At 42.2% G+C, this 24,695-nt stretch overlaps 2 protein-coding genes across 2 annotated transcripts in view; one reads left to right on the top strand and one right to left on the bottom strand.

The window, feature by feature from the left end:
- The window catches only part of LOC308439833 (NACHT, LRR and PYD domains-containing protein 5-like), a gene marked incomplete at both ends in the record, with an annotated part of 129,922 nt that extends 114,238 nt beyond the window's left edge, over window positions 1-15,684 (bottom strand). The window contains 2 exons of the mRNA XM_080941746.1: window positions 13,327-13,394; window positions 15,593-15,684. Of these exons, the coding sequence (XP_080797872.1) occupies window positions 13,327-13,394; window positions 15,593-15,684 (160 nt within the window). The remainder of the gene's footprint in view (window positions 1-13,326; window positions 13,395-15,592) is intronic.
- Window positions 15,685-21,701: 6,017 nt separating this feature from the next.
- Window positions 21,702-23,234, top strand: LOC308439832 (sperm motility kinase Y-like; the record flags this gene model as incomplete). The annotated part of the gene is made up of 1 exon (XM_080941745.1): window positions 21,702-23,234. One exon carries the CDS (start codon window positions 21,702-21,704, stop codon window positions 23,232-23,234), a length of 1,533 nt encoding a protein of 510 aa, XP_080797871.1.
- Between the last annotated feature and the right edge of the window lie 1,461 nt (window positions 23,235-24,695).

The raw sequence follows: 24,695 nt of genomic DNA, 5'->3' as shown, positions 1-24,695 counted from the left end.
CAAGTGCTCTTGCCACACCTATTCACATCTGACTTCACAGTCCAGGAATGGCAATGTCTACTTCACTACGGGTCTCACGAACACACATGCAGGGTTTTCACATGATGGCAGGTTCTTGAGTGCATCTGTCTTCACATGTACTAGCCACAGCAGGAACCTGCTCTTCTTTGGGAGGTATGATCATGTCGCCCAAATGCTGGCAGTGTGCTCCAGACACAAGGAGAATGCACTTCCTAGGGAAGACAAGTGTGTACATCCTTCAACTCTCAGAGTCATTCTATTCTTACAAAATAAATTGCAAAGACTCACTTTCACTTAGGATACTGGATAAACATAAAAATGTTTATGCTTGTATTTCAATAATTTATCATACAGGTCATATTAAAATGTGTTACTAGGGTTGGAAATGACTCTGTTTATTTGAAGGTGTGCATATTTTCCTATTGTACAGATTTGTAAGAGAAGAGTATGGTGCAGAAAGATCATCTGGACCAACATTAGGGGATTCTCAAACAGAAAATGTGCTTGAAATCATAAAGTCAGCTTTCACACTAAATAAGCAAACTGAGGTCTGTCACCCACAACTCCGCTGAGGAAGAACAGGGCAACATTCAGAAATTAAAATTAAGTAACTCTACTATGCTGGGAAAGAGATGCAGACTCCACTGTGACAAGTGTTCCTATGCCACTGTGGTCACAGGACACACGGGAACAGGTTCCTTATTTACCGACAGTGAATCTAAATCCTACTAAATTAACAATTTCTGGGAAAGCTATGTTTGAGTGAAACCCATAAGCTCCCAACCTTCTCAGAAGTCATTGCTCCAAACTACATAAATGCTATGTAATTACAGGGCTCTAGATCCTTTGGAACCTCTGAAATATTATGGAATTTTCTAATATAACTGTCATTTTAATTTCCAATGATGAGTAGTATAATGATGATTGGCTGTATATAAAAATAACATCTCTAGTATAAAATCCTCAAACTTTTCTTGACAATTTTCAAAAATGATTTATTAATTTGATATTCAATCAAACATTTAAAATTGATCAAGAGACTCACATTTCTCAAGAATGATGAGTTGTGCCTTCCATATAAGAAATTTCCTCTATCTGCCTTATGCAGATATGATAGAATAAAAAGGCATTATTTGCCCTAGGCTGTGAGCCCTGTCTCCTAAAGACAGGGTCCACAATGATTCAGACCTGCTCTGAACTGCGCAGCTGTCACTGTCTGGTAGCTAAAAGGAGTTCAGAGAATAAAGAGAAAGATAATTTTTTGGCTTATTCCCTAGAATGACAATGAGACACGATGGCATAGAGGAATCACTCTGCCATCTTTACAGCCTTTCATTTTGCCCTATGAGTACAAGACCCTCCCCAAAAGGTTAGCAAAACAGGTAACTTCACATGAATTAGATCATTCTGAAATAGTTATGATTACAACTTTAAAAACATTAAAAAAGTAATAAACCAACAAATAATTTCATGTACAAAAGGGACCAAGTATTCCCTTGACATTGACTTTCAGAAATGAATATAGGAACAAGAGATGGTTCAGTGCTTAAGCAGAGATGACATAAAGACTAGGAAGACAAAGCAGCCAGCATAGTCATCCAGAGACCCTCATTCAATGAGTGATGTTGAGTAATTTAGCATAATTCCTGTCAATCTCAGGCCTCTGTATAAACCTATGTACACAGATGTGTTTATATGCCTAGTGGTACCTACCCACACTAAAAGGGGAGAATGAAAATAAAAAAGACAGTGAGTTAAATTTTAGTAAACAGGCAACTCTTTGCATGTAAGTAAGTTTAACTATGAAAGTAGTATAAACTAAGGCATTTCCACAAACCGTCTCCAATCTAATACTGAGAATCAGACCAGCACTGATTAATGTAATTCAGTGTTACAAGAGCAGAGGATATCTAAGATGACCAAATGTCTAACTATAAATATACACACACACAGATCCACTGGAGAGTTCTTATTCCTGGGCCCAGGGATGAGTCCACACTCCCTCTCCACTGACTATCCTGGGACTGGCCTAGGTAGAGGTGCTGCCTGGGAACAAACACTTCTAGTCCAAAGCCAGAGCCAGACCAGTTTCCTCAGGACTGGAGGCTGGCCAGCCTGCATATTGCTGCATACCTGGAAGAGCCCCATGAGGTCTCTCAGTCCTGATACCAGGAGTGAGTCCACACTCACTCTTCATTGACTATCCTGAGTGAGACCACCCAGAATGCTCAGGGTGCAGGTGTAGGTGTTTCCTGGGAACAGACACATCTGGCTCAAGGCTCCAGTAGTATCAGGACTGGGCACTGCTAGCAGAACTCACAGCCTCTCCAGAGAGCCAAACACCCAATAGCATTCTCTCTCTAGAGACCACTAGTCCACAGACACACAGGAGAAACAAGCTCCAATCAGAGACAACAAGATAACTTAGCATCACTTATAAAAAGATGGCAAGAGGAAAGTGCAAGAATCCAAGACAATCTGGCAATATCAGAACCCAATTCTCCTACCACAGCAAATAGTGGATATCCAAACTCACCAGAAAGACAAGATTTAGACTTAAAATAATACGTCAACATACTGATGAAGTTCCTTAAGAAGCGAATAAATAACACACTTAAAGAAGCACAGGAAATGGTCATTTCAATTTTATGGGTAGAGAAATATTCTTCTATGATTTTGCTAAAGATATTTTCTGTGCCTTTTACTTTGGAGTCTTCCCCCGGTTCTATACCTATTATGTTTAGGTTTGGTCTTCTCATTGTTTCCTAGATATCCTGAATGTTTTGGGTTAGGAGCTTTTTGGTTTTTGGATTTTCTCTGACTATTGTGTCAATGTTTTCTATGTTGTCTTCTTCCCCTGAGATACTCTCTTCCATCTCTTGGAGTCTGCTTGTGATCCTTGCATCTATGACACCTGGTTTCTTGCTTAGATTTTCTATCTCCAGGGCTGACTCTTTTGTGATTTCTTTGTTTCTATTTACATTTTTAATTCCTTCACCTGTTTGATTGTGTTTTCCTGTAATTCTTCCAGGGATGTTTGTTTCCTCTTTAAGGCCTTCTACTTGTTTATGTGTGTTCTCCTGAATCTCCTGTAATTGTTTAATAGAGTTAGTTATTCATGTGCTCCTCAAAGACCACCATGATCATCATGAAATATAATTTTAAGTCTCAATCTTATTTTTCTGGTGTGTTGGGAAATGGACTACTTGCTGTGGTTGGAGAGCTGGGTTCTGAAGTTGCCAAGTTGTCTTGGTTTCAATTAATTAGGTTCTTGAACTTTTCTCTTGCTATGTTGTTATCTATGATTATAGGTGATCTTGTTGTCTCTGACTGGCTCTCATCAATCCGGTTGGTCTGATGGCCCGTGGGCTCAAGAGGGATATTTCACCTGTGTGTTAGGCTCTTTATGGGCAGGCAGTGGGTTCTGATGACAATGACTTGGTTCTATCTCTACGGTCTCAGGTATGAGATTAGATCTGGAAAGGACCCAATCCCAGAGTGCACCACACTATCTGTTCTCTGAGTGTTCCTAGAGGTCTCTCCCCAGATAGCCAGTGGGAATGTGTGGCAGGCTCACTGTGATAAGGTGAAATAAATCTTGTGAGACTGTTCTGGGAGCTCAGCCATCTGTAGGAAGGTCCTGAGACCTGATGGCAGTCACCTGGCCCTCTCTCTGTGTCCCATGTGTCAACTAGGGGAGATATGTGACAATGTAACTTGGGATCTCTGCCCCCTCCTGGATTATGCTGCAGCCTGGGTGGAAGTGGCAGATGGTAGATGTGGATAGACAAACAACCAGTAAGTCAGTCTGTAGGTGATAAGAAGCAGCCAGATCATGGAAAAATAAGAGATGAGAGGCCCATTGATTCTGCAGTTCCTACATTATACTGGTTACACAAATAATTGGTTCTTCAGAAAGTGGATCTGATATATTTTCATACATCAAAATAATTTCAACAGGCAGTCACATATAAGCAATATAGAACCGGTAGACACTTGCTGTTCCTTCTGTGAGGACTTCTGCATCAGTGTGTCCTCACACCCACAGCCCTCACACCCACAGAGCAGGTGCTCAACAGCCTGAGTAGAGTGAGAGGAAATGTGGATTAAAGCTCTGCTGCTCTGATCCCTCCACACCTCCATGAGCAGTGGGCTGTCACCTTATGGACCAGCAAGACCATGCCCTAAACTTCCAATCCCTGGGTAAATGTCCTTAACACTAGACTCATTTCCTCCCTTCCCATCCCCTCCCCCTAAATTTGCGTGGCCTTTGGTGAGGCTCAGCTGTATCAAAGGAGTCACACTGCCTCCTGTGACCCCCATGTTGGGTCCTCTTGTAAAAGACAGAGGTTTTGCTAGTGAGCAGCTGGCCCATGCCCACTGACATTCACGGCCTACCAAAGGGTGCCTTCTTTATCTATGTGGTACTGTGATAGGACCTGTTCACACCCACCCACCTTGCCTATGGACCAGGTCTTGGAAACCAAGAGACCTGGATGACAAAGGTTCCAGCCCCAGGGAATAACATTGGAACACAGGGCTGTCAACAGCCCTTGGGTATTTTGTTTCTTTGAATTCTGGTTTCTGCCTAGAGATCTGAACCACTAGCCTGCCCTACATTGAGCATCTGCTTTCATCTACTGGAAGGGCTTAGTGCAGTAGAGCTATGCCCAGCTTAGCAGGATGGAGAATCTTCAGTACCATAGGTGTAGACATCAATGCTTTTATAACGCGATGGATACAGTCAGTTAGCCATTCCAGAATGGAGTGAGCCAGGGCTGTCAGGAAACCTGCTACCCTAAGTGAGCCATAACACATTCAGCTGGTGATCATCTCTCACATCCCTGAGCTAAGGACACACCCATCACAGGTGCTGGGATGGATCCCATCAGCCCTGGGCCCCAAGTGCCACTGATCTCCACAGTGTTGTTGGTATTGAGTGAAAAATGAGAAGATGCCTGTGACACATGACCAATGTCTTCCTCAGCATGTTTTCAAGACTCCAGCAATGTCAGCATACAATGAGAGGTCAGAAGCTTCATCCCCATTGGTGCTGCAATGGGTTCCCTGGCTGTATTGTGCCACATAGTCTTTGGGAAGCCACCTGTATGAGGCTCCAGGTCTGAGACATTCATAAAGCTAAGGCACTCCTATCAGAAATGGAATTTGGCAACCATCTTAGTATACTATGAGACTAACAATGCTTCATTGCCATTGGTGCTGGAATTGTTGCCCTGCCTGTCCCCTGCTATATGGCAAGTAGCAAAAGTTCTTCATCAGGGTGTTTCCCAACTTCATGGTTCATCCTATAAAGCCTGAGCTGGCTGCTGCTCTTAGACAGTAGTGTCTTCTCAAGAGAAAAAGAGGGATAGTAGGTTGTCTTCTGTGTTCTCATTGCTGCTGTTCTTCTCTGTGAGGCTGTTTGTTGAGTGACTACTGGGGACACTCCTGTCATGTACGTATGCTTTGCTGAGTGTGGGTGTTGTCCGGAGCAGCCTGATGTGAAGAAGGTGAGGTCCTTTGGCTCTACTGTCTTCTCTTTGGCTAGATTTATGTCCACAGAAAGACACTAAACCATTGGAAGATGACGAGTCCAATGTGCACAGTGTGAGCTCATGTCTTCCACTCCTATTTTGTCCTAGAGGGTAAACAGTGACATCAGCAATGGGCAGGAATCAAGTTATAACTAAAGCCACTTAGCTTTGGTTATGCAACCATGCAACTGGAAAGCCTGCCCTTGCCCTAAGCAATATAATGCCATGAGATGGTTATATATTCTTTGATGTAATGATCAATATCTTGGTCTCAAAACACAAGATATTCAATTGCTTTCACAAATGCAGCATCTGGCATGGGGGGATCAGTTCCTTATTTGGATTTGGGAATCACTTCCAGTCTTCCGGATTCAGGCGTACATCATCACCTCTGTAAATGTCAGGGTATAACTGGTGTTGACTATCATTAAGAGGCTATCAGGTCCACTGTCTGTTCTAACACCCCACTGTGGGCAGGGTACACTCTGGTCACAACCTGTCTTCTCAGCTGTTGTTTATAAAAAGAATCAAATGGGACTTTTCTTTCTACCATGAAATATAATCATCCTCTTAAGGCCCTTAAGTTGTTAGAAACCATATTGCTGGTTCAGCTTTAGCCCTTGATTAACTTGGTACTAAGGCCAAATTTGATGACTTTGACTTTTCCAAACTTGTCCATCACAATATTACGGTATCAGGGCCCTGTGAGCTATGCTGTGCCCATCCCAGTAGAGCAAGGCTGCTAATATTTATTTAAATATTTACCTGACCTTGTGCTCCTCTAGGTGGCCAGACTTTCAGGAGTATTTGTAAAGTTGTTAACCTTTAACCAGCTCCATAAAAAGGCAGAGCCTTGTCTCACACTCCATTACTTGGAGAAGCAGGATGATGCTCTAGTGGTCGAACCTCATCATTATATTTGCTGTGGTCATGTCTGGCTGCCTCATTGCTTTTTTTTTTTCAAGCAATTTTTTGGCCAGTGTAGCAGGCAATCCACTGCCCCCCGCACCATTCTGTCCCAACAACTCCACACTCACAGGACCTCCACTATAGTAGGACCACTGTTGTCAGACAATTCCACTGTATTAAATCCTCCAAAAACAAGACCTTTACTGGCACATGAATTCCTGACCCAGGACATCCACTTTTACTGCACTTCAACTGTTACAAAGCCCTCCAGTGTCTCAGACCCTCCACTATCACAACCTTCACTGACATATGACCTGCACTATAGCAGGACCGCCACTGTCTCAGCAGCTACAATTTTCAGAAACTCTACTAACACAGGACATCCACTGTTGCTGGTCTTCCACTCTCACAGCACCTCAACTGTTACAAGGACCTCTACTGCCACCCGACTTCCAGTGTCTCAGCATCTTCACTGTGTCCTGACCTCCAGTGTCATAGAACCTCTACTGTCCCATAACTTTCACTGTTCCAGCATCTCACCTCTCACAGGACTTAACATTGTTGCAGGAAGTCCAATGTTGGAGTAGTTGTATAGTTTAAGGACCTGAACTTTTGCAGAACCTCTAATATTGCAGGACCTCCACTGTCTCATTAAGTCAAATTTTCTGGACCTCTACTAGCACAGGGTATGTACTACAGTTAGACTCCCACTGTTACAGGACCTCAACTGTCTCAGGGCACCCTCTCTCTCACCAATTAGACCTTTGCTTGACATCTACTGACACAGAATATACACTGTTGCCAGACCTACACTATGAGTGCAAATCCACTGTCTCAGGAATTCCACCATTGCAAGTTCACCAATGTCAAAGGACCACCAGTTTTGAAGGATGTCCACTCGTGCAGGATGTTCATTTACACAGGACCTCCTCTGTTGCAAGACTACCACTATCCTAGTATCTTTGCTGTGCCAGGACTTCCACTGTTGTACAACCTCCAGCCTTAAAGGACCCTCACTCCCTGCCCAAGCACATACAATATAACAAGATCTCCAGTGATTCAGGAAATACATTGTTGGATGACCTCTAATGTTGCAGGACCTCCAGTATTGCAAGAAATCAACTGTCCAAGCAGCATCTTCACTGTCTCAGGACCTCCGAAATTGTAGGATATTCAGTGATGCGGGACATCCAATGTGGAAGTACCTCCACTCTCTCAGTTTATCCTTTGTTACAGAACCCACACTGTCCCAGGATCTGAACTGTTGCAGCAACGCCACTATCAGTTTTTCAACAACATTGTCGGTTATCATTTTTGAAGCTCAAGAGAATGTGATGTTATTTTGAAAACATAAGAATTGACTCTGTAGCTCTTGTGATTGATGGACATGTGAGCGAGGACTGGTAGCCCATGGAAATAATCTATGAATCCTTAACCCTCTAGTACTCAACTTGTGGGAGCTGTTGCCTTTCCAGGGAGATACAGTCCAAGAGAAGGTATGGGAACAGCAAGACAACTCTGTAGAGTGGAGTACACATAGTCATAAAGAGTCCCTGCTGGGCAGAGGAGAAATCCCAAAGAGGAAGAAGGCTTGGGATGGATAATTAATAATATAGTGCTTAGAGAAAGTAAGAAGAAAAAAATTATGGGAAATAGAAAGGAGATCCAGGTGGAACCAGCACAAAGCAATCTGAGTAGGACAAAGTACAAAGGTACCTGGGCTGTGTCTGCTGTTATTCTATGGAGATCTCTGTTTGCTACATTTCTGGGGAGAGACTCTGTTCTCCCACAGGCCTCATTTCAATCTTAATGAGAAGCAGCAAGACAGGTTCATCAGGGCATTTCCTAATATCTTGGTCCATCTGTTATGGCTTCTGCCTACCCCTACTTGGTCAGTTTTACCCTCTCCTTAGACAAGAGGAAATGTAGGTTGTCCTCTGTGTTCTCAATGCTTCTGCCCTTCTCTCTGAGGCTCCTTGTTGAATTCAGGAGACACTCCTGACAACTATGTATGCTTTGTGCAGTGAGGGCCATCTGGAGGGGCCTGAAGAGGAGGCCAGTCCCAGTGGCTCTTCTGCCTCCTCTATGACTAGCATTATGGACATAGGCAGAAACTAGACTGTTGGAGGATGACGAGTTTCATTGCCTTTGGCGGGCTGATTCTTCTCATCTTCAGTCATAGAGAAAAAGTAACAGTAGTAGCAGCAGCAGCAGCATTGAAGAGATAGAACTGAGCCAGAACTGGACGCAGTGGCTTAGCCTGGGTTGTGCAGCCATGTGCCTGGAGAATTTGCCATTGCAGCAAGAAGTACAATGTCATGATCTGTTAAGATTTCTTTGATATAAAGAATATTTTGTATCTTGGCTTGGAACCCAGAATTGCTTCCACAATTTCAGGGTCTGACTTGAAATATATCGGTGTGAACACTTACCATTCTTAATTAAACCATGTTGTATCATCACATCTGTGACTATTGGCTTATATCTGGGGTTGATTCTAATTAAGTGGCTAAGGAGACCTCCCACTCTAATGCCATCTCACAATGGGAAGGATAAACATGGCACAACATGTATTCTCAGCTTTTGAATGACAACAGAGTTAAATATGATATTTATGACTAGCACAAAACATAAGACTACTCCTAAGGTCTATATGTGGTTCTATGGACCACCAGTAACTTTTGCTTAGGAAAAGATCAAAGGCAACATTTGCCCTGGTTCGAGGTGGGTCCTAAGGTCAAAGTTGATGATTTTGAAATTTATATTCTTATCAAACATAGTATTTTCTCTTTTCAGGATGTGTGACTATTCTGTGCCCATGACAGTAGCTCATGACTACTATTATTTGCATAAGTATTACTTAGGTATAGTCCTACCCTAGGGAGCCATACTTTCAGATGTATTTGTAAAGCAGTTGTTTCTCAACCTAAGTTCCAAATCTATGCTCTTGTTATGGTCTCAATTACTTGGAAGAACAAGATGATGTTTGGTTGGTCAACCATCAACATCATCTCTGCCATGTTCATTACCTTCTGGTACCATTTCTTCTCCATTACAAATACATTGATGGCCATTGTAGCAGGACCTCTCTGTTCCGGCAACTGCACTGTCTTAAATTCACTCAGGAAAAACATCTGCTGTTAAGCCACCTCCTCTGTCTCAAAACCACCAACTGCTGGACCTCTACTGGTACATCATGTCCACTTAAGCTAGACTTCTACTAAAGCAGTGAGGGAGAGTAGGTTGGCTTCTCTCTTCTCATTGCTGCTGCTCTTCTCTCTGAGGCTGCTTTTCGACTGAAGGAAGGAGGTACTCCTGCCAATATTATGCTTTGCCCAGTGTGGCTGACATCTGGAGTGGCATAAAGAGAAGGCCAGTCACAGTGGCTCTTCTGCCTCCTCTGTGACTAGCCTCATGGACATAGGCAGACACTAGACCATTGGACTTTGTTCAGTCTAATGTGACTACAATCAGCTGACATTCAATCCTCTTCAGTCATAGAGAGAAAGCATAATCCTCATGAAGGGTAAGGTGTGAAGCCTTCACTGGACTCACTAGATAAGCATGGGCTAAGCAAACATTCACATGGATAGCCTGCTTTTGCAGTAAGCAGCTGTGGGCCATGTTTTGGTTAAATTTTTTATGTAAAGAATCTTTTTTATCTTGGCTTGCAACCCAATATATTACATTGCTTCCATAATTGCATGGTGTTGACTGAGAGTTTTCAGTTCTACACAGGGCTTGTGTTGAGAGTTATCCCACATCATATCAGCTAAGGATTACCTGAACTGCCCACTCACATACCTAGGCTTTGGAAAAACACACCTTCCTCTGTAATACTAATGCCCAGTCACAATCCTACTGCACACCTGTTCCTGTTCCTGCTTTTAGCTACCTTAGGATATAGACTTCACCCCAGGGGGTGACACCTCCACCCACAGTTAGGGAATTTGAATACTGCCTTTGTAACTGCTTTTGTAAGTGTGTATCTGGAGTTGGTTCAAGTTTTGTTCTAAGGCCAAATTTGATGATTTTGACTTTTCTATTCTACTCCAATGTAACATTATCGGTTTTAAGGTCCTGTGAGTATTCTGCGCCCATTACAGTAGCTCATGGTTCCTCTTATTTGCAAGATGTTTCCCTGTCCTTGTCCTGCTCTCGGTAGCCACACTTTTGATGGAGGTGTAAAACTGTTGCACTCTACCTGCTCCAGCCTCTTGTTGGAACTCAATTGTTTGGAGATGCAAAATGGGGTTGGCATGGTCAACCATCATCATGGTCCCGGTCTTTGTCTTATTAGCTGGCACACTGCTGCTTCTTCACAAGCACTTTGACAGCCAATGAAGCATTATCTCTACTGTTCTAGGGCCTGTACTGTCCCACCATCTCCAATGTCACAGGACTTTCACTGTGGTGGGATCTTAAGTGTCAGTCATCTCCACTGTTTCAAATCCCCTAATTGCAATACCTTTACTGGCACAGAAAGTCACCTGTCCCTGGATTTTCACTGTCGTAATACCTCAGCGGTTACAAGGACCTCTAGTCTCAGAGGTCTCATGTCCCGATACCTCTACAGTTATAAGGACTTCCACATTTGAAGGACTTCCAGTGTCTCAGCACCTCCATTGTTTCAGGACCTCCACTATCTTAGGACTGCTACTCTTGAAGGACTTTCACTCTCTCAGAAACTGCACCTTGCAAGACCTCTCCTGGCACAGTATGTCAACTGTCACTGAACTTCTACTATTGCAGCACCGCAACTGTTACAGGGAACACAACTGGGTTAGGAACTTATGTATCTCGGCACCTCCAGTTTCACAGGGCCTCCAGTGGCTCAGCAACTCCGTGTGCTAGACCACTACTGGCTCAGGATATCCACTATAGCTGGACTTTCATTGTTGCAGCACCTCAAGTGTTTCAGGACATTAAATGTTTCAGGACATCCACTCTCTCAGCAACAAGACTTTTGCAAGGCCTCTACAGATTCAAAATGTTTATTTTCACTTGACCTGCACTGTCAGTTCAAAACCACTCTTTGGGGACCTCCACTTTTCCAGGACCACCACTGTTGAAAGATGTTAATTGTTACAGGACAGTCACTGTCACAGGACTCCAATGTCGCAGGAACAACATTCTCAAGGACCTTCCCTAAACAAACACATCCATTATTGCAGGATCTCTAGTGTCTCAGGACATTCACTGTTTATGAACCTGAAGTATTCAAGCATCTCCATTTTTGCAGGACTTCAAATGTCCTGGGCTCTTCTCCACTGTCTCAGGACCTCCAATATTGCAGAACTTTAAATGTTCTAGGTCCATAACTGACACAGGATCTCCACTGTCCTATATCGTTTACTCGCCCAGCAAGCCAGGTCACACAGGACCTGCAATGTTGGGAGAGCTGTAATATTGGAGCAAGTGCACTCTTTCATGGACTCACCTGTTACAGACGTCCAATGTCTCAAAACCTCCACTGCCTTAAGTCCTCCACTGCCAAGGGACATTCAATCTGACAACAAGTAGACTTTTGCAGGACCTCTACTGACACAGGACCTTCATTGTTGCAGGCCTTCCATTGTCTCATTACATCCAGAATCACAGGAATGCCAGTTTTGCAGAGGCTCAACTGTTGCAGGAATTCCACTGTCCAAGTATAGCCAGTAATCAGGACCTCAACTGTCCAAGTATGTCCACTGCTGCAGGACATGCATTCTTGCAGCACCTGCATTGATGCAGGAATTTCACTTTTCTAGTCTCATCTTCATTGTCTGAAGACCTTTAATGTTGCAGTACCTGCAATGCTCCAGTGTCTGCACTGTTGCAGCAACTCTTCTGTAACTTTTTCAAAGGCATTGGTGGTTATTAGATTGGAGGTTAAGTGGAATGGAATGTTACTTTGAAAACATAAAAAATTTTCTGCAGCTCCTATGATTGACTGCTAGCAGCATCAGCATCAGATCTATGACTGTTGTCCTGTATCTGGGGTAGAATGTCATTAAGAGGCTAACCAGGACTTCCAGGTCTTCTGAGACCTCACAGTGAGCAGGATACATACCAGCCACCACTTGTATTCTCAGCTCTTCTTTGAAGACAGAGTCAAATCAAAACTTTTTAATTACCATAAAATATAAATCTACTCTAAGATCCATATGTGGTTCTTTGGACCATTATATGTTTTTCCTATGAAGAGGTCAGGAGCATGAAGAGTTTTATCACCACAGAGCTGGTTCAGCATTGTCCTGGTTGAACTTGGGTACTAAGGTCAAAGTTGATGATTTTGTCCTTTCCATTCTTATACAGCATAATATTACATGGTTTCTGGTACATGTGAACTATTCTGTGTCCATGCAGTAGATCATAGCTGCTGCTATTTGCAAGACATTTCCCTGCTTTTTCCAACTTTAGGTAGCCAAACTTCTATGTGTATTTGTAAAGCAGTTTCCAAGCTCCTCCACTGGCACAGGACCTCTACTGTCCAAGACTTCAACTGCTCTAGAACATCCACTCTTGAATCACCTGCATTTTCACAGGACTTCCACTTTTTCAGCTTCATTTTCACTGTCTCAGGACCCCCATTATTTCAGTACCAGCAATGCTGGAGAATAATGAATGTCACAGAACCTTCAATATCTCAGTTCCCCTGTGTTTGCAGGATTACTCTATCAGAATCCGCACTGTTGCAGCAAATCCCCTGATTTCTTTTTAAGGCAATGGTGGTTATTAGTTTTGAGACTTAATGAAATATGATGTTCCTTTTGAAACCCTAATACTTTTTCTGCATCTCTTGTAATTGATAGTCACATGTGCTAGGACCTGTAGTCACTACAAAATATCCATGAGCAAATAACCCTCTGGTCCTTACCTTGTGGAAGCTGTTGTCTTTCTGGGGTGATACAGTTCAGGTAAAGATATGGGGTCAGCAAGACAACCCTAGAGAGTGGGGTACACATCAGTCATATTGAAATTCTGCCAGGTAGAGTTGTAATCCACAATGGAGATAAAAATTGCAACAGAGGAAGAGTCATACTGTATTTACAGAAAATTAAGAAAATGACAATTTTAGAGAACATGGAAACCAGAGACAAAGGAGGAACCACCCCAGAACAACTTGTGTAGAACAAAGCACAAATGTACCTAGGCCTTGATTGTTGCTTATTCATTGGACGTTCTCACTCTGCCTCATTTCTGGGTAGAGACTCAGTTGTGCCCAGATGGTATTTCTTTCTTTGAGAAAAGAAGTAACACAGCTTCATTAGGGCATTTTCTAATTTCGTACTCCATCCCTTATAGCCTCTGACCAGGCCCTTCGAGGGTCAATTTTACCCCCTGCTGAGGCACAGAGGGAAATAGGTTGTCTTCTGTGTTTTCCTTGATGCTGCTCTTCTCCCTGAGGCTGCTTGTTGAGTGAATGTAGGAAGACACTCCTTGCATGTATGTATGCTTTGTCCTGTGTAGGTGTCATCTAGAGTGGCCTGAAACAAAGGCTGTGCCCAGTGGCTTTTCTGTCTTCTCTATGACTACTATTATGGACATAGGAAAAAACTAGGCCATTGGGGGAGGATGACTCCAATGTACCTAAGGTGGGCTGCCTTCTACTGCTTCTCAATTCTAGAAATGCAGCAGAACCATCAAGACTGTGGAATGGATGCATTACTGGCCTCACTGATTGAACCTATTGTGTGCAGCTCAGTCTATACTCTGCCTGATGGAAAAGTTGGATGCCATGGTCTGACTATATTTTCTTTTATGTATAGAATCTTTCATATTCTGCTCTTGAAACTCAATACATTACATTCCTTACACAATTCCAGAGTTTAGCATGAGCAGTATCAGTTCCTCATAGGGATTTTGGAACACCATCCTGTCTTCCTTGAACTTCGGTTTCATTATCAAAACTGTGACTGTCACTGTATATATGTGGTTGACTTCTAATGGGTAATCAGGTGTTCTAACTCTTCTGACACCCCTCAAGAGCAGGATACAAACCTGCCAAAACCTGTCTTCTCAGTTTTGTATGACTGTAGAATGAAATGAGACCTTTCCGACTACCATGAAATATCAGACTATTTCTAAGTCATTCTCTGAACTATCATAAAATTTGTCTAGGTAGAATACAAGGGCACCTAAAAAGTAAGCACCACAGTGCTGGTTCCTCATTTGATCAAGTTTCATTTGAGTTCAAAGGTCAAAGTCTATGACTTGTACTTTTACCCTCTTGTCCAACCCATATTATCTGCTTTCAAGTTTCAGTAAACTATTCTGTTCCCATGACAGCAGCTGATTATTTGCTATTATTTTCCTAAATATCTCTCTGTGTTTGTTCTCCACAAGTTATGCACACTTTCAGATGTATTTGTATAACTGTTGACTCCTACCAGCTCTGTAACAAGGCATAATCTTGTCTCAGACTCAGTTACTTGCAAAAGTGAGATGATGAAAGGGAGGTCGACCATCAACATTATGCCTGCCCCTTCATTTCTGATGGCACCATTGCTTCTTCTTTACAAGCAGTGTGAGGACCTTTTAGCAGGACATCTCCTGTTGAAGAAGGCTACTGTTCATTCTCTTACACTGACACAGGACCTCCACTGTTGTAGAACCTCCTGTGTTGCAGCAACTTCCCTGTCTCAGATTCTCCAATTTTCATGATCTCTAGTCACAGTTTGACTATTGTTGCTGGACTTCCACTGTCACAGTAATTAACTTTCATAAGGACCTCCTCTGTCAGAGGACATTGAGTATCTCAGCACTTCCTGTGTCTTAGGACCTCCAGAGTCACAAGACCTCCCCTGTATCTGGAACTTTAAATTCCAGGATCTCAAATAGCACTGGTGGTCCACAGTTGCTGGTCCTTCACTGTTTTAGATCCTCAAAAGTCAGAAAGACTTCCATACTTACACTACCTTCACAGCTGCAGAAAATCAACTGTCTCAGAAACTAGATTTTGCCAGATTCCTACTGTGTATGTCCACTGTCTAAGGACCTCCAATGTCTCAGCACCTCAATAGTTGCAGGACCTCCACTGTCCCATCATCGTCATTGTTAAAGCATCTCCTATGTTGCAGAACCTCTACTGCTTTAGGACCACCCCTGTCACAGGTCCTTCACTCTTGAAAGACCTTTACTACCTAAGCACCTCCATTATCACAGGACCTCCAGTGTCTCTGGACACTGTACTAGCCACAGCAGGAACCTGCTCTTCTTTGGGAGGTATGATCATGTCGCCCAAAGGCTGCCAGTGTGCTCCACACACAAGGAGAATGTACTTCCTAGGCAAGACAAGTGTGCACATCCTTCAACTCTCAGGGCCCTTCTATTCTCTTACAAAAGAAACGGCAAAGACTCACTTTCACTTAGGAAACTGGATAAACATAAAAATATTTATGCTTGCATCTCAACAATTTAGCATATAGCTCATATTAAAATGTGTTACTGGGGTTGGGAATGACTCTGTTTATTAGGAAGTGTGCATATTTTCCTGATGCACAAACATATACAGAAAGATCATCTGGACCCAAATTAGGGGATTCTCAAAAAGAAAATGTGCTTGAAATCATAAAGTCAGCTTTCACAATAAATAAGTAAACTGAGGTCTGTCTCGCACAACTCAGCTGAGGAAGAGCAGTACAAAATTCAGGAATTAAAATTAAATAACTCTACTATTCTGGGAAAGAGATGCAGACTCCACTGCCAGAAGTGATCTTATAGGATTTAAGTTACAGTAGGCACAGGAAAGCATTCCTTTCTTTTCTGACAGTGTATCTAAACTCTCTTTACTAAACTTACAGTTTCTGAGACAGCTATGATTGTCTGCCACCCATAAGTCCTCAATTTTCTCAGATGTCTTTGCTCATACCTACATGAATGCTGTGTAATTAGAGAGCTCCAGACCATTGGAGCCTCTGAAATACTAGGTAAATTTCTAGCAAACTGTCATCTTTAATTTCCACCAGTGATTATTCTAATGATAATTTGCTTTTTATAAAAATAAAATACCTAGGATTAAATCCTCAGAACCTTCATGAGAATTTTCAAATTTGATTTATTAATTTGATATTCAATGTCAAGCATTTAGAATTGATCAGGAGGCTCACATTTATTTGTCAAGAATGATGTGTTGTGCACATTACATGAGAAATGCCATCTAACCACCTCATGCAAATATGATAGAATGAAAAGGCAGCATTTGGCCTGTGCTGAGAGCCCTGTCTCCTGCAGACAGGGTCCACTATGACTCAGTACTGCTTTGAACTGCTCAGCTGTCACTGTCTGGTAGCCAAATGGAGTTCAGAAAAAGAAGGGAAAGATAATTTCTTGGCCTATTAGCCTTGGAATGACAATGGGAGAAGATGGCATAGAGGAACCACCCTGCCATCTTTACAGCCCTTCATTTTACCCTATGGATCCAAGACTCCCCCAAAAAGGCTAACAAAAAGGGGTAACTTCACATGAGTCAGATCACTAAGGACTTGACAGGATATTTCTTGGTAAAGTAAAACAAATTTTCTTAAAATGGAATGTCTCTAATTTGTAACCATTCAGAAACAAAAATTAAATGTCCCTTAGACATAGAATTGTTCCTTCCTCTTCAGGCACCTACACAAACAAACACACACACACACACAGAAACACACACACACACACACACACACATACACACACACACACACACACACACACATACACACACACACACACACACACATACACACACACATACACACACACACACACACACACACACACACACACACACACAAATCCACTGCCAATGGCAGACATGCCTGAGTACAGGTTTCCTCTTTCTCCTCCATTGTTGTTCAGTTCATTCTCAAGCTCAGTCAAGTTACCAGAAGCTTTCACTTTGTCAGACACATCATTTCCTTGGAAAAAAAGAGCTGACACTCTATAAATCTCAGGTTTTCAGGTGATCCAGAATTTCTAGTTAAGTCTGCATGTTGGCTCCACAAAATGATAAGACAAAAGATTATGCATCAAAATACAAGTAAGTAGTCTAAGTAAACTTTAATTAGGATTGTAAGGATTCAGTGGGACTTGTTCATTGTTGTGCATTATTGAGTCAATTTATGTACTGTGGCCTAGAAAACTACAGCTAAGTTGTGGTCTGACCACACCTTTAACATCCAATCTGAGCTCAGACAACTAGAAATAAGTTAAAACAAAAAAGCAGAGACAGTGGCATAGGCCTAAAAACAACCTGGGACAAAGAGTTATGATTACAACTTAAAAAACATTAAAAAAGTAATAATCCAACAAATAATTTCATGTACAAAAGGGACCAACTATTTCCTTGACGTTGAGTTTCAGAAATGAATAAGGGAACAAGAGATGGCTCAGTGCTTAACCAGATATGACATAAACACTAGGAAGACAAGGCAGCCAGCATAGTCATCCAGAGACCCTCATTCAATGAGTGAGGTTGAGTAATTTAGCATAATTCCTGTCAATCTCAGGCCTCTGTAGAAACCTATGTACACAGATGTGTTTATATGCCTAGTGGTACCTACCCACACTAAAAAGGGAGAAAGAAAATAACAAAGCCAGTGATTTCAATTTCAGTAAACAGGCAACTCCAACTAAGCTAGTTTAACTATGGAGGTTGTTTAAAAATAAGGTATTTCCATAAACCTTGTCTAATCTAATACTAAAAGTCAGACCAGCACTGATTAATGTAACTCAGTGTTACAAGAGCAGTGGAATGTAAAATGACTAAATCTGTAACTGTGAACACACACACACGCTAAATAAAGAGAAGCTTGAAGGAATCTCACTAAAATCACGGACAGGAAAAGGCTGCTCACTCTCACCCTGCCTATTCAATATAGTACTGGAAATTCTAGACACAGAAATTAGACAACATAAGCAGATCAAAGGGATTCAAATTAGGAAGGGGGAAGTAAAGATATCACTATCTGAGCTTGATATGATGGTATACCAAATTGACCCCAAAAAAAAATTCTACCTGAGAACACCTACATTTGAAAAACCCCTTCAGAAAAGTGGATGAATACAAAAATTAACTAATAAAATAAGTAGTTGTCTTTCACGCAAAGAATAAATGGACTGACAAATAAACTAGAGTAACATCACTTTTTAAATTGATGCTAATAATATAACACGTCTTGGGGTGACCCCAACCAAGCAAGTGAAGGATCTCTAAAACAAGAACTTCAAGTCTCTGAAGAAAGAAATTGAAGACCTCAGAAGATGGTAATATCTTCCATGCTTATGAATGGAAGGAACAACATTGTAAAAATGGCGATCTTACAAAAAGCAATGTACAGATTCAATGCAAACCCCATCAAAATTCCAACTCAATTCTTCATTGAGTTAGAAAGAACAATTTGCAAATTTATTTGAAATAACAAAATACCTAGAATACCAAAAACTATTCTCAACATAAAAGAACGTTAAGGGGAATCCTGACCCCTGACCTCAAGCTGTATTACAAAGAAATAGTCAAAAAAAATGAAAAACTGTACGGTATTGGTTCAGAGATAGAAAGGTAGATCTATGAAATAGAACTGAAGATGGAGAAAAAAAATCCATGAACCCACACACCTATGGTTACTTCATCTTTGACAAAGGAGCTAAAACCAGCCAGTGGAATAAAGATACCATTTTCAAAAAAAAAAAAAAAAAATGGTGCTGGTTCAACTGGCAGTCAGCATGCAGAAGAATGCAATTAGATCCATTCTTATCTCCTTGTACAAAGCTCAAGTGCAAGTGGATCAAAGATCTCCATATAAAACCAGTTACAATGAAACAATCAGAAGAGAAAGCCAGGAAGAACTTAGAACATATAGGCACAGGGGAAATTTTCCTGAAATGCTCTAAGATCAAGAATGAACAAATGGGACCTCATGAAATTCCAAAATTCTGTTAAAGCAAAGGGCATTGTCAAAAGGACAAAACAACAACCAACAGATTGGGAAAAGAACTTTACTAAGGGCTAGTATCCAATATATACAAAGAACTCAAGATGTTAAACTCTAGAGAATTAAATAATCCTATTTTTAAAATGGGGTACAGAGCTAAACAAAGAATTCTCAACTGAGGAATAAGGAATGGCAGAGAAGCACCTAAAGAAATGCTCAACCTCCCTAGTCATCAGGGAAATGCAAATCGATGAAACCATGAAATTTCACCTCACATTCAACCTCCACCTTAGGAAGTCTGAGCTGATGGACTTTGCTGCTGCATCCAACTTGGATATAGATTCTGGGGCTTCAAATTCAAGCCTCACCCTTGGGAGACAAGTGCTCTGCACATTCCTGCAGCCCTGTCTCAGGGGTTTCATGAGAACCTAGAGCCATTCTGAGGAATTATAAGAACAGTGTCTTCCTTGATGTGTCAGCTTAGAAACACAGCTTTGTCTTAAAGTTAAGTGGTAGCATCAATTTGAGGCCAATGAGTGAGAATTCAGAGGAATGCTGTCACACTGAGTGTAGACATGAGGACTTTAAATCAGGGGGCACAGCAAACACTCAAACTGAAGAACTGAGTACAGCAAAACATCCCACAGGCTTTGATCTGTACAAGCCTAATGTTAGTCTCCATAGCCTAGCAGAGCCAGAGCCTTGGAGTCCTTCCCAGTGATGTCAGAACAGGTCCATTGTGACCTCATGAGGAGGGATTATGAGGCGGCCCAGCCTACAGGTGTTAAGCTGTGGCCAGGCCTGGATTTCTTTGAGTGCGTTGAGAGGTGGTGAGGAGTGGTGCTCTCTGCGGTTTTGTTGTATCTATTGAGCTGTTTGTGGTCTTATTGCTTTCTACTTGTGCTGTGTAAATGTGTATGAATCATTGTGTGTAGAAGTGTGTGTGTTTACAGATTTTCTTGAGTGTGAGTGTGTGTATTCCAGTTTCTGTGTGTGTGTTTGTTAGTGTGTGTGTGTATACCTGTTCCTGTGTGTGAGTGCAGTGTGTGTTTGAAGATTTGTTTGTGTGTGCCAGTTCCTATGTAATTGTGTGTAGTGTGAATCTGGGTGTGTGTAAGAGTTTGTGTGTGTGAGTGTGTGCTTGTGTGGGTGTGTGCTTGCCTTTGTGTGTAAGTGTGTGTGTGTGTGTGTGTGTGTGTGTGTGTGCTTGTGTGTGTGTGTGTACTTGCCTTTGTGTGTGTGTGTGCCTGGGTGCCTAAAGGCGCTGGCCCATCCCCTTTGCCCTATTTATCTGTATCAGCGGCACCTCAGTGCAAGTGATCTTAGGATCCAGAAACTCCTGGCTGCTCTTCCTAAGGTAGGCATCATCCTTATTTCAAGACAGGTTCTCACATTGGCCTGCAGCTGGCCTCCAGTGGCTTCCAGAAAAGTAATACACCAACCCCATAATCTCAGATTAAAGGCCTGTTTGATGGCTGGCTATTAATTCTTTGATTGATTTTGCCATGAGATCAAGAAAAAGAACTATATGTTTTCCAGGCCACTGGTTGCTCGTTTTCTTGTTGGTGCTGTTTTACCTTAAGCTTTATTTGGTCTTTTTGTTGTGCTTATTTTTATTTTCTCCGGTAGTATTTTATTGTTTTGATGATTTGCTTTTGCATATTGGGCTGTTTCGGTCTATCTCCATTTCCAATGTATTTTGGTTCCTCTTTGACATTGTCCTGCTTTCTACATTTATTGACTGTAAGTTATCATATATATTTATACACGTTTGCTCTTTGTGACACTTTGTCTTTTTGTCCGTGGTGTACTGTTTAATAGTCATGATATTTAAGTATAGTACTGTTTATGGTTGTTTAATTTTAATTTTCAATATTTTGCTCTGGGGATGACAAGTAAATAGCATTTTTCCTAAAGGGGTAGAATTTTCTGTTTGTTTTGTCTTATGCTAATTCTTTCCCCTCTCATTTCTTTCATATGGCTTTTTCTTCAGTCAGCATCCAACCACACACAGAACTGAGCAGCTGTGGCCCTCCCAATCACACAGTTTGCAACTATAGTTTTAGATACATCATCTATATTTAGTATTTATATGGTCGTGAATTTCTACTTTGGTTTGTATATTTAGTAGGGTTTTAGTTAAGATTTTTAACTTTCTTTTTCTGCCATATGTTTTTCATCATTTTGTTGTATTTTTCTAGCTTTCACTTACTTTTATTTCAAGCACATATTTTTAGGTAGCACTGTAGTACCTTTAGCTTCTGTTTTCCTACATCTTTTTCATGATTTTGATGCTGTTCTTTTTATGTTATTTTTAGGGAGCATTAGGTGTGATACAATGCCTACACCTAGTGAGGAGGAGTTCCCAGCCCCAAACCCCGAGCCCATTATCGCTGAGGAGGAACATTTTCACTCCCAATACAAAGTCTTGAGGACCATCGGGAAAGGGAGCTGCGGCAAGGTCGTCCTGGCCCACCACCGGCTAACAGGCACCCCCGTAGCCATCAAAGTTATTGTGAAGAACCTACAGTGGTTCCAGCCAGCCATGACAGAGGCCAATATCATGAGGAAGATAGATCACCCCAACATCATTTCCCTCATACAAGTGATCGAAACAAAACAAAGATTATACCTGGTCATGGAATTGGCAGAAGGGGAAGAGCTATATCAGTACATCAAAGAGCGTGGCCACATAGAGGAGGACGAGGCCCGTGATATATTTAAACAGATAGTAGCAGCAGTGAGTTACTGCCATGAACATGGTATAGTCCATAGGGACCTGAAGCCAGACAACATCATGATCGATAAGAACGGCAAAGTGAAAATAATAGACTTTGGCCTGAGTACAGTTATACAACCTGGCCAAATGCTCGACAAGCACTGTGGTGCTTATGCCTTTATCTCCCCTGAAATATTCCTTGGCCATCGTTATGATGGGGCAAAAAGTGACATATGGACTCTAGGTGTGGATTTATTTTTAATGGTTGTTGGGAGGTTGCCATTTGACTCAATTGATACCCATGAGTTGCAAAGACAGGTGGTGTCTGGTGTCTATCCTGCCCCCTGGGGGGTTTCAATAGAACTTGATGACCTAATCAGCCTGTTGTTGACACCGAACCCTAGGTACAGGCCAACCATCACAGAGGTGATGAAACACCCCTGGCTGACAGAGAACTGGAAAGCCTTCCCACAACCATCTGTGGAACTGCCTTCCCTCTGTCCACAGCCAGAAATATTACAGGTGATGAAATGTATAGGCTTCCAGGCCCAAGATATTAACAACTCCATAATAAATCGCAAATACAATGAAACCATGGCAGCCTATTATTTTCTGCAAGCACAGGCTCTCCAGGGCTATGGCTGTCCAACCCGGGCTCAGCAAGTAAATCCTGTTACAGCACCATTCCCTTCCCTTGAGGACAATGCTAATTTCAAATTAGGACTGAAAAGGTCCGAAAGCTTGCCAGTCCTTAACACACGGCTCTTCTCATCCACCCAAGCTCAACTGTGTGCCTATGGCCAGAAGACAAGTACAAGAGGGGGCAGAATATCCTCCGTGCATGGTCATCTTCTCCACGGGCCACTCAAAAAGACAACCACACAGGACCAAGGCCAGGAACGTGCCCTGAGTGTTCCTTGTATCAACTCCAAAAGCAGGCTCAGTGACAAGAGCTGTGGCAGTAAAAACCCTGAGGAAAATCTCACCCACACTAACTCAGCAGAGGATAAGCCCATCCCCAGCAGGGGCCGCCCCAGAGGCTTTAAGGCCAGGGCCAAACAGATAGGAAAGGCCATCAGGAAGTTGTTCTGCTGTTTACCAAAACGAAGGGAACCTCGCCTGGGACAGAGCAGAGTCTCCTCCCAGGAATGAGCTACAGAGGGAGTGGAGAGAATGGGCAGCAGGCAGAGCCCAGGTACCTTTGAGCTTTATCCTTCCTACTTTGCTCTGTGCCATTCCCTCCTCTGTCTCTGATTTCCATTATCCCCACAATTCCTACCTTTCTATCTTCTCAAAGAAATTTACTATTCTTCCACACCCCAAGTATTCTCTCTCTACTGAATTTCTCCTCTTCCCAAGAGGGACACAAGATGAGAAATTTGTAACCCACTCTATAAAACTGTCTTGCGGACCCTCTTCCTCCATCTCCCACTAAGGCTAATAGCTCCCACAGAATGAGGACTAGAGGGCCATGGGCTCATGGATTCTTCCAGGCATTACTGGCCCAAGCACATGTGTCTATCAATCAGAAGGGCTGCAGAACAGATTCTTAAAAGTTTCAAATGTAGTATCACATTCTAGTATGCCCCAAAGCTAATAACCAGGATTGCCATTGAATAGTTTGCAGCTTTTTGATGATGTCCAGGCTCCTGTATTCATGCATAGGGTTTTTTTTTTGCATCATATTATGCTTTTGTTCTAAGACCTACTAATGCATAGATTTAGATAGAATGCTTTTCTAAATAATTCCTTTCCAAGATCTCAACTGGAAAGTAAAAAAAAAAAAAAAAAAAAGTCAAAATATAGTAAGGAACTCAAAGCCACACATGTTTTTTGAAGAATCCTACCTCATTATTTCTTTTGCCTAGAATAAATTGTCTTGTCTCCTTCACAGTGTCATCTGGAAATTCTGTCATTCCTGAGTATAACCATCAGGTGATTTCAGACAAATGTTGCTGGAAAAGACAATAGAAGCTACAAGAGAAACAGTAGCAGTAGTACCAGCACCACTAACACCACCAGCATCAGCAGGATGAGAAGAGGGAGGAGGAGGAGCTGAAACAGGAGAAGGAAAGGAGGTTGAAGAGGAGAAAGAAGAGGAAGAGGAGGAGGAAGATGAAGTAGAGAAGGAAAAGGAGAAGAAAAGGAACAAAAGGAGGAGGAAGAAGAATAAGAGAAGGAGGAGGAGGAAGAAGAAGGGGAGGAGGAGGAGGAGAAGGATCAGGAAAAGGAGGAGAATGAGGAAGAGGAGGAAGAGAATGAGAAGGAAAAAACAGAGGAAGAGGAAGATAAGGATGAGGAAGATAAGGAAGAGGAGAAAGAAGAGAAAAAGGGGGAGGAGAAGGAACAAGAGGAGGAGCAGGAGGAGGAGGAAGAAGAAGAGAAAAAGAAGGAGGAAGAGAAGAGGAGGAAGAAGAGGATGAGGAAAAAGAAGGGGGAGGAGGAAGAAGAAGAGAAGAAGTAGGAGGAGAAGAAGGAGAACAAGAGGCACCTAATGCCCTGACTTCCCTCCGCCTTTAAGAATGGCTGAATGACTACTTTTGCAGCCAGATACCATGCTGAAAACTGACTGTGAAATGATTTAATGGAATATTAACACTCAGAGAAGACACA

This window comes from Micromys minutus, assembly GCF_963924665.1.
Source record: "Micromys minutus genome assembly, chromosome: 30".
Taxonomy (NCBI): domain Eukaryota; kingdom Metazoa; phylum Chordata; class Mammalia; order Rodentia; family Muridae; genus Micromys; species Micromys minutus.
Note: the sequence above shows the minus strand (reverse complement) of the source record. Positions and strands in the feature narration are given on the sequence as shown.